The sequence below is a fragment of the Heliangelus exortis genome, chromosome 16 (genome assembly GCF_036169615.1).
Source record: "Heliangelus exortis chromosome 16, bHelExo1.hap1, whole genome shotgun sequence".
NCBI classification, from domain to species: domain Eukaryota; kingdom Metazoa; phylum Chordata; class Aves; order Apodiformes; family Trochilidae; genus Heliangelus; species Heliangelus exortis.
In genome coordinates this window covers 2528509-2539071 of record NC_092437.1, presented here as the reverse complement: position 1 = coordinate 2539071, position 10563 = coordinate 2528509, and the positions used below count along the sequence as shown (strand labels likewise).

General features: G+C 50.0%; 1 protein-coding gene across 7 annotated transcripts in view; it reads left to right on the top strand.

Annotated features, from left to right (window-relative positions):
- Positions 1–4243, top strand: part of ARFRP1 (ARF related protein 1) — an 11380-nt gene extending 7137 nt beyond the window's left edge. For 4 of the 7 annotated variants that reach the window (XM_071759977.1, XM_071759979.1, XM_071759978.1 and 1 more), the window contains exons 7-8: positions 1781–1881; positions 3326–4243. In XM_071759977.1, the coding sequence (XP_071616078.1) occupies positions 1781–1881; positions 3326–3413 (189 nt within the window). In that variant the 3' untranslated portion in view covers positions 3414–4243. The other 3 variants (XM_071759981.1, XM_071759983.1, XM_071759984.1) reach the window with 3 other exon arrangements.
- The last annotated feature ends 6320 nt before the right edge of the window (positions 4244–10563 follow it).

Sequence of the window (10563 nt, the reverse complement as noted above, 5' to 3'; positions counted from 1 at the left end):
GTGACATCCCAGCCCAAAGGTCATCTGTGGAGGGGACAGTGTTTGTGTGATCAGAGACCCAGCTTCCCTGGGTTGCTCCTGGTTTATGTGGATTCAGCTGAAAACCAAAACACATCTCTAACCAAACATTTGGTAACGGGGGAGGTGGAAAAGAGGGGAACTTGGAAGCCACAGCTGACATTTTCTGCTGAGCATGAGCAGCTCGGGTGCTTCTTAGGCCTGAGGGATAATCTGCCTCATCCTCTGCTGTAAGGAACAGAGTGCTCTGCACTGCTGCTTCCTGCCTGAAACACTCTGAAAAGACAAGGAGACATCCTCCTGCTAGGATATCAAACAGTGAGAAGCTCAAAGTGTATTTCAAGAAGCATTCACTCAGTTTCAGCTGCCTTGGGGTTTAGCCTTCCTGCTGCCAACTCTCATTTACTGAAAAAAAGTAAAAAATAGCTCCAGTTCTGCTGTGCAGCCCCTTCCCCCCCAGCTCTTGGGTGATTGACTCCTCTGGAGCTTTCCCATAAATCCAGGGGCAGCTGGAGCTGCTTTTTTTTTTTTTGTGGCAGTGATCCTCATGCTAAAGAAATGTTCCATCTTTTACAAACTTGCAGGGAATGATTTGTGGTGATCTCTTGCCCATCTTCCAGACTTAGTGGTATGAATTCCAACTCCCAAGTCCACTCTGACTCCCTCTAAACTTTGCATTTGGTTTTTACAGATGTATTTAAGCACTTCTCCTGTGGGTGACAGCTCATTTTTATGCATTGCAGGCTTTGCATTTGGCAGGAATCCTGCAGTAAGTTGTTGGGGCTTTGGTGCAATGGAGTGAGGAACATTTCTGGGTACAATTTCCAGCTCTCTGATTTCAGCTGCAACTTTAAACTGTGACTTAGGTCATGAGAAGCTGCACAGCTCATGGATTTTAGGCCCTTTGAAGTGGAAAAAAATCTGGATTCAAGGGCAGTGGGTGAACTGGGGGGTGTTAAACTCCCCTCATTCCCTAAGACCCCTTTTTATCTATAAGCACTCAAACTTCTTTATTTGTCTGTAGTTTCCTGGACTGCATCTCTCATGTCTAGACTTCAGCAGGGCAGATTTCCTTCTCTGGTGTTTGTGACTCTAAGAATCAAGTGGTAACACTGCTATTTCTGTCAGGAGAGCAATCCCCTGGTTTACTGAGGGCTTTCTGCGTTTGTCTGTTTGGAAACCACTTCCCCACTGTCTCCTGACAACCTTCCACAAGTGCAAGACCTGGTGGTGAGCAGGGACAAAGTGACATCAGGCCACATGCTGCCTGTCAGCATTTTCTCCTTCATGCAAAATGCAATCAGACAAGTCCAGAGCAGCCTTTGATGGCAAGGAATGTGCTGAGGTCTTGGGGAAAAATCATGTCCAAGCTGTTTTCTGAGCTTGTGGTGTTTGGCAGCAGGTACAGAGCTCGGGCTCCTGGCAGGGACACCTCCTCAAAGGGCTTTGTGGGGAGATGTGCTCCTGGGGTGTGATTTGGGGAGGCTGGAAGGAGCATCCCAAGGGTGTGGAGATTCATTTTCCTGGCAATGGGTGGAAGGGGATGCCTTGAGGATCAGGGAGGTGGGGCAGTCTCTGTAAACAGCATCCTCTTGGGTGAAAAAAGAGAAAGTCAGCTTGGGTTTGGAGTGGGAAGAAGTGAATTTGCTGGCTTTAACCTCCCAGCATTGTGCCACCTGTGGAGCTGGTGGGATTCACCTTGGAGGAAGGTCAGCAGCTCTGGGAGCTTAGAAATCCAACCCTGCTGTGGTTCCCCTTGCAGAGTTGTCTGTCAATCCCTGACATCAAGACAGCTTTCAGTGACTGCATCAACAAAATTGGGAAGAGAGACTGCCTGACACAAGCCTGCTCTGCTCTGACTGGGTGAGTGGGAGAGGGGAATCATGTGGTTTGGGGCACAGCTCCAGCACAAGCACCTGCACTGCAGGATTTCATAACCCTGAGGAGGGATTATTGAACCCTTCCTGCCCAGCACTGGGCTGGCACCAAGCTCAGGAACTTCAGCTGCAAATCCCACCTGGGAAACAGGATGGAAATGTGGCTGAGAGTGAGGGTTTTGGGAGGCACATGGAGCTGCTGGTTCTTCTCCTTCACCCCCTCTCCTCACACAGGGATCTCCACAGCCCCTGGCTTGCTGCAGCTCCTGGGTTTTATGGAAAAAGTCAGTGGAAAATGCAGCTGCTTGTGACACAGCTGGAGCAGTGGGTGCTGTTCCATTCCTGATGCTGTAATAATTCTCTTGCCTTCCTATTTTTCTGGCTCAGCTTTGTTAGGGGGGAGATGATACCACAATCTCCCAGAGATTGTTCTTACCCTGAGGAGATGCCTGTGGGTGAAGATAATGATGAGAACAGGGTGAGATCAGAGAGGCTGTGAGGCTCCTCCAGGCCTTGCCAGGCCAGAGGGCTGCACCCTGAGCACCCCCTGGGTTCCTGGGAGCAGCAGCACTGCAATGACATTGGAGTTCTTTGGGTCAGAAGTGCTGTTCCAGATGGCTGGGAATGTTCCTGTCTGACTTACTGAATCCAGAGCTCTAACTTTACCTTTTTTTTTTTTAATCCAGCAAGGAAGCTGTATTATTATAATAATAATTACTGTTATTATCACAAACTCCTGCAGATGCTCAAACCAGCTTCTCAAACCATGGGATAAATCTCTGTTGCCAAGAATCAAATGTCATTCAGCAGATGAGTGACCACAAGAGCCATGGTTAAGCACTGACTGGAAGGAGAAGTGTCAAACAGTAATCTTATGAAATTCAACCTTTTCAGTTGCTGTGGGTTTGGTACAAACACTTCTGGTTTCGATCTGTGGAATTTCCTTGCAAAATCTCAGTCTGGGTTTGCATTACAAATAAATAAATAAATGAAGTGTGGAAGCTCTGTGTGGGCAGCTCTGCACTTGCTTGGCAGCCCCAGGAGAGGTGGTTACAGGAGGTTGGAGTCAGGAGTGGAAGCTCTGATCCAACCAGCCTGAAGCCTGTGGCAAAACAGCCTCGGAGCAGCTGACTGTCAGGTGGCTTGGTGCTTGGTCACCCCCAGGTTTCCACAGAGTTGATGACTAAGTTGGATGTGGGCTTTTATGGACAGTGGAAAAAGGAAGGATGGAGTTTCCATGCTGGATTCACAGATCCCTGTTGTTGGGATGTGTGAGAATTTAACTCAATAATGCTCACAAATAACTGCAGGGAAGAGCTGCCCTTCGCTTCTCGGGTAGGGACCAACCTGAGCCATGGTTTTGTTGTTGGATGGTTGTTGCTTTGTCTCCTTATTATTTTTTTTTTTAACTTACCTGCTTCTCTCTTTAGCAAGGGGCTGAACGAGGGCATTGAGTGGATGGTGAAGTGTGTGGTGAGGAACATCCACAGGCCCCCCAGGAAGAAGGACATCACGTAGGAGGCTGCCAGCCAGCCCAGGAACACACAGCCTCTTCCTCCCCACACAACTTCATCTTCTTGGTAAAGAAGGTGCTCCACTGGCTTCCTATTACACCTGATTCTTTCCTACGTTTGGAGACAACCATTCTCTTTCTGTGTCTAAAAAAAAAACAAACAAAAAAAAAAACCAAACAAAAAACTGGAGCAAAGGATTCCAACTGGATGGGGGGTGGGAATCTCTTGAGTATTAAATCCGTGGCCTGGGAGCAGAGATTCAGTGGCAATCCCCACATCTTTGTAGATGCAAAGGCTGCAGTTTCCTGCTGCATTACTTTGTGGCTCTTGATTTGTCAGTCCAGAGGCCAGTGCCATGAAGGAACTCCTGAAAGAACTGTCCAGGTGAATATGACAGGGGAAGGGGAGCCTGGGATGTGGCTGTCCCTTCCACTGGAGAAGATCCCTTGCTGCTCCAGCCCCACAGTTGCTCTGGGTGGCATTCCTGGCCCTGTTATGCTGCTGCTGATGCAAAGGGGAGAGACAGTGTTGATTTTAACTCAGTTTTCTGTCACTGTTGTTTTGTAACTTTTACCTGTGGTAAATGCAGCCCTGGGAGCCAGCAGCTGCACAGTGGTACTGTTGGAAATGAGGGATTTTAATGGGCTGGGAACTCCAGAAGCACTGCCCTGCCCTGGCTGCCAGTCTCTGCTGTGCACTCTCTTTAATCATAAGAGTAATTGGTACCTTCTGTAAACAAAATGAACCAAGGCCCCCTCTGTGATCTTTAGGCCAAAAGCTGAACCTCCAGGCAGGGAGGAATCAGTATGCAATAAAGCTTCTTACTTCTCTGAACTTCTTGTGCTGAAACAACTGATGTTTGGAGGTGCTGGCACTTGGCCTTTTGGGTTTGGAAGTGCAAGAAAGAACAGAAGGCAGCCCCCCAAGTCAGTCAGGGCTCATTCCTTCCACGGGCTGCCCAGTGGGTGATGATGCTGATTTCTCTCTAACTTTTCCCATCTCTTTTACAGTGGTTTGGCAGTGGGTGTTGCTCTTCACATGCAGTAGTTGCTCCTGGCCCTGGTGAGCACTTCCTGCTGGCTGCTCACATAACCAGAGGGATTTTATTCAGGCTCTCAGCAAGTCACCAGTGATTGGTTCATTGTGTTACTTGGCTCCTCTGGAAGAACTTCTGCTACATTTTCTGCATGCAGCTCCTTGCAGACTTTTTTAATGAGATAACACAGTTCTTTCAATGGGCCAAAGTGTGAGGACAGCTGGGCTGTGTCACACTAAACCAGAGGGGATAAGTGCATACTGGGAAGCAGTTTTCCTCCTCCTCAGTTATTCTAGGACTCCAGGGATTTCCTTAGGCTCCTTCTGACCTGGGGCCCCCTGTGTGGAATGCTGAGAATCCCTGAGGATCACTCACCTGCTGGAAGAAGTGGCACTTTTTGTGCTGCCCGTGATGTGGGACTCAGAGTTCCAGGGGCAGGGGGTGGCACAGGAGGTGTCTCCCCCCCTTGGCCATCTCTGGGGATTTTCCAGGTCTCTTTGTGGTCCTGGTTCTGGCTCCAGCTGGGAAGTTTCCTGCTAAAAAACTGAAAATACAAAGCAGTGAGTGGTGGACAAAAAGTGCCTTGTGAAGAGACAAAACTCTTTAGTCAAGGAACTTGTTACTAGTTAACACGTAACTGTTTAGTGGGACATCAGGGTTTTTCCAAGCTCCATGTGCTCTTCTCAGATCTCTCCCAATTCCCCTGGGAGGCTGGGGAGGGAAGGAGGGGAAAAAAAACATTTCTGAGCTGGAAGTCATGGCTGTGCTCCCATGTTGTAGGCACAAAGACTGCTTTGTGGCACACAGCAGCAGGAGGGCTTTGATGAAAACATTTTGGCTTCCAAGTTCCAAGTATGGGAGAGTCTCTCCCCCAGCAGGATGGCTCAGCTGGGCTGTGTTAGTCTGAGGGCCACGAAAAACCAGGGGGGATTTCTCTGCAAGCAGCAGTGAAAATCCTGATGTGATTCAGAGGGAGCTGCTGGGCTCCCAGAGCCTCTTCTGGGAAAGGGCTTTGTGGTCAGGGATTGCCTCAATCCCAGCCCCAGTGCACGTACCTAAAGCCCCAGAGCAGCTGGGAATTGTCTGGGAATTGTTTGGGGCTCAGCTCAGCTCCAGATGCTCAGGTCCCACCCAGGGCACTGCCCAGGGATCTGGGGCTTTGGGTTCTGTGTGAGGCTGATGGAGGGAAAGGTTTTGTCACTGAGAGGGTTGTCAGGCACTGGGATGGCCCAGGACAGGGCTGGAGTCACCATCCCTGGAGGGATAAAGAGGTGTTTGGAGCTGGTCCTGAAGGAGGTGGTTCAGAGGTTGGTTATGGTGTTGGTCAAAGGTTGGATGGGATGAGCCTGGAGGCCTCTTCCAACCCAAAATATTCTGTGGTTCTGGCTGCTCTGTGTGGCCAGAAGTGGCTGCAAAGGACACGAAGGATTTCTCTGCCTTCAGCTCTGTGCTGCTCCTGGTGGGCAGGGGGAAAGGGACTGGGGTGGAAGAGCAGCCTGGGAAGGGTGGAACTCAATGCAGCTCTGCTAAAAAAAAAATAAAAAATAATTAATCCCATAGGGACTGTCTCAGATGAGACACTGGGAGCTGGCAGCTATTTTAGATTTTGAGCAATCAATAACTTACCCTATTTTAGGCCTGTGCTTTCTTAAAGTCCTTCCAGGAAGCAGAGACTGTTTTTGCAAGGTTTTTCTGCGTTGTGAGTGACCCCCCCCAAAGTGAGGACATCTCTGAACATTTCAAAGATAACCAGAGGTCTGATACCTGGGAGAGACCCCACGCCTGTTTGCAGCCATTCCTTTCCCTGAAGAACAGCTTTATCCTTTCAAGGTGAGACAGATTCATCATCCTCCCCTGGGAATCATTTTTCCTTTCTGCTGAGCTCAGGCTGTTCCTGGTAATCCTGGCAGGAATTCTCTTTGCCTTATTTGAACATGGACAGCAGCAAAACTTTGCTCTCACCCACGTGGAATTCTCCTGCTCAGCAAATCTTGGTCGGGTGGGAGCAGTGGGAGGTGAGAGCCTTAAAAAAAACCCAAACAAACAAAAAACCCAACCCAAAACCCAACCCACACCCCACCTAAGTGCTCTGGAGCACCCCAGGTGGTGGCAGTTGGATCAGAACTCTGGGAGGAGAGACAAGAACTGAGCCTCAGCACCTCCAGCTCCACTGAATAAATTTGCTGATGAAAGAAAGGAACCAGTTTGGTAACTCAGAGCAGTCAGAACCTGATGGAGGAAAAATGACCAAGGGACTGGTGCAGGATACTTGGTGCTCAGTGCCACTGGGGAAAAAGTGACCCAAATCTCTGCTAGAAACCAAGCAGAAAGAGGAGGAACAATCACTCAGGACCTTTGGCATTTCTGGCATTTCTTCTTAAACACAGAAAATCACTTTCTGAGGCAGGAATCTCCTCATCCCTCCTGGGTTGTGCTGTCCTTCCTTAAGGCTGCTGAGTCCCAGCTGTGTCCTCAGCTGGAGAAGGAGAAGAGCAGGATCCCCACCAGCCACATCCCCTCTACAACCCCTCCCAAAAAAATTTCCACTTTGCCTTCCTTGGCTCCCCGAGCTTTGCCCTGGCCAAGTGTGTGCCAACCACCCGTGACCTCACCAGAAAAACTCCTGCTGAGTCCTTCAACCAAAATTAATCACTCAACCAACCTCGTTTCTCAAACCCTCCAGGCCAGGACACGCTCTCTGCTCCTCTCCATCTGCTCGGAGCCCGACGTGTCCTGAGCAGGCTCTGGCAGAGGGGTGCTGATGGTGGCTGTCACCCTGAGTCATGGCCACACCTGTCTGCACCCAGGGAAGCCCCAAACACGTGGCCCTGCCTCGGGGCTTTAAATAAACCCCTGGTCTGGGCAGGTTTTCTCCTGTTCTCAGGTATTTATTTAACAGAGGGAGAACCCAGCGCAGGGGATGGGAGGGCTGGGAGTTGTGTCTGGTGCTCAGAGCAGTTGGGAAAATGCTCGTTCAGTGCTCTGAATACCTGAGAGATCCCTGGAGAGAGCCACATCCACAGCTAAATGTCACCAGGTGCCTGTCCTGAGCCCCCAGGAGAGTCAACCAAACCCTCAGAAATCAGCTCAGCTCCCTCTGCCCTCCCTGGGCTTTGGAAACTTCAGTGAAAACCAGAAGGGATTTTTTTTTTTGTTTTCAGTCTCTTCAGTTATTTCACCTGAAGACTCTTCAGTTATTCAGAGACCAGAAGTCTCTTCAGTTATTTCACCTGTAGACCAACCAAGCCCATGATGAAGCTGTGGTTGGTCTGGGAGTGCACGGGAAGGGGATCAGGGATGTTGGGGTCAGCACCTCCTGATGCTCCTGCAGCTTTTCCAGCCAAGCCCTGGAAGCAGGATGCAGCCCAGGGATCACTGGATGGTGGCAGGAAGGTCAATATGGACCAGAAAGCTTCCCTGCTCCCAGCTTACCTGAACCCCAGAGGCTTTCCTGCAGGGAAACTCCCACCAACTCAGAATGTGGGGAGGGGAGTCAGGGGGTGACCCTGGGGAGGGGTCTGACACCTCCCAGCAGCACCAGTGCCCAAAGCTCTGGCTGAGCTCCTGCTGCCCACCCATCCTCCCCCCTGGGGGGCTGCAGCCCCTCACTGACACCCAGCTCAGCACAGGGGTGTCCCTCACCCAGCACCCCCCTGCTCCCATCCCACAGGGTCCTCCTTGCTCAGCAAGGTGCCCTCCTCAGGAGGTGGCTTGGGACATAGTGGGAGGTGTCCCTGAGCATCCAGGGGAAGTTGGGACTAAATGATCTTTAAAGGTCCCTTCCAACCCAAACCATTCCATGAATCCACGAGGTGGGGTTCTCCTTGCTCCTGCATCTCCTCCCTGGGGGGTGTTGGACCCCTTGGAGCCCCAAGCCATGGGACAGAAACCCTTGAAAACCTCTGGGGGAGCAAAACTATGAAAGCATCCACTGTGTTTGCAAGTTTTGGGGTCCCCAGTTGCCCTGCAACCCCAGGCAGATCCCAGCAAACACCCAGGGATTCTGGAGCAGGGAAAAGCCAAGTCCTGTCCCAGGATCAGCCCCATCCATCCAGCCCCCAAGCAGGAGCAGCCCAGGAGGTGTCTGGGGACAGCAGATGGGGGTAAAACCCCCCCTTGTTTTGGGTGCTCCCTGGCACAGGGGGCTTGGGGGCACTTCCAGGCAGCACCTGCTTGTGCTTCAGAGCTTGAAGCAGCTCCAGGCTGGGGGAGAACTTTCCTCTTTGGAACCCCCAAGTGTTCTCAGCAACTCATCCATGGAAAAGAGAGGGAAAAGAAGGAGAAGGAGAAGGAGAAGGAGAAGGAGAAGGAGAAGGAGAAGGAGAAGGAGAAGGAGAAGGAGAAGGAGAAGGAGAAGGAGAAGGAGAAGGAGAAGGAGAAGGAGAAGGAGAAGGAGAAGGAGAAGGAGAAGGAGAAGGAGAAGGAGAAGGAGAAGGAGAAGGAGAAGGAGAAGGAGAAGGAGAAGGAGAAGGAGAAGGAGAAGGAGAAGGAGAAGGAGAAGGAGAAGGAGAAGGAGAAGGAGAAGGAGAAGGAGAAGGAGAAGGAGAAGGAGAAGGAGAAGGAGAAGGAAAAGGAAAAGGAAAAGGAAAAGGAAAAGGAAAAGGAAAAGGAAAAGGAAAAGGAAAAGGAAAAGGAAAAGGAAAAGGAAAAGATCCCCACTCATTGGAGGCAGAAGGTGCAGGGTCAGGGTCAGTGTTGTTACAGGCTGGAAAAATGCTGCCAGTGTGACTCCTGGTGACTTCCCCAGGTGACATCTGCAGGGCTTAAAAGCCCCAAGGCCACCACCTTGGGCTGACTGGGGACAGAGCTGGGGACAGAGCTGGGGACAGAGCTGGGGACAGAGCTGGGGACAGAGCTGGGGACAGAGCTGGGGCTCAGGGTTGGCTGAGCTTGGGCTCATCCCAACATTTGGGTTGGAAAATATCTGTAAGGTCAAACAAGGCTCCACCAGGAAACCCCTCAGCCTTGCTGGGGCTGCTGGAGGCCACGGTGAGGGGCTGTGGGGTGACGTGGGGTGGAACAGCTACAAACAGGAGGTGAGGGTAAGCAGGGTGTGGGTCTGGGGCTGGGACCACCACCTCTCTCCTCCAAATGAGACCAGGGAAGGACTCTGGTGACAAAGAGCCATAAAATAAAATAATTTCTTTGGTTTCTCTCGTTAGAAAACATCTCTGATACAAAAAAAGAGTACAAAACCAGGGAGTTCAGGATGTGTTGCACCAGTGAGTTCAGGGGCACCCAGCCCGGGGCTCAGCAGGAATCTGCTCTCTCCAAAGAAAAATGGGACCAAGGAACACGAGTGGGTCCTCAGTGGGGGGAAATACTGTTAAATAGATGGGAAATAAGGCAACCAAAAAAAAAAAAAAAAAAAAAAAAAAAAAAAAAGCAACAAAAAAAGCAACCAATAAAAAGCAACCAAAAAAAAAAAGTAAACAAAAAAAGGAACCAAAACAAAAAAAAAGCAACCAAAAGAACAACCAAAAAAAAAAAAGGAACAACAAAAAAGCAACCACAAAAAAGCAACCAAAAAAAGCAACAACAACAAAAAACCCCAAGAGCCAAATGCACCCAAAGCACCCAGTTTTACCCCAGAAGCAGAGAGGTGTCTGAAGAGGGGGGAGCTGGATTATTCCCCCCCAAAAAAGAAAAATAATAAAAAAAATCAAGCCAGCCCTGGCCGTGTGCTTCTCTTCTGATAAATTATTGACCCCTGGGGAGTGCTGGGGACCCTGGGCCAGCACCCAGGGAGCTCCTGGGACCTGCACCCACTGCCAGCATCCCTGTGACCCCCCCACGGGCACCACGGGGAGTGGGGACACCGACCCCCTGATTTCTGCTGTGGGAGGGTGGGAAATGCTCATAAATTAATGATGCCACAGAAGGAAAGGAAAAAAAAAAAAACAAACGACAAAAGCAAACCAACTATCAAAAAAGCCACAAAACAAAAAGCCACGAAACAAACGAAAACAAAAACCAAACCAAACCAAAAAAAAAACCCACAAAGCAAAATAGCACAAAACAAAAAAAGCACAAAACAAAAAAAGCACAAAACAAAAAAAGCACAAAACAAAAAAAGCACAAAACAAAAAAAGCACAAAACAAAAAAAGCACAAAACAA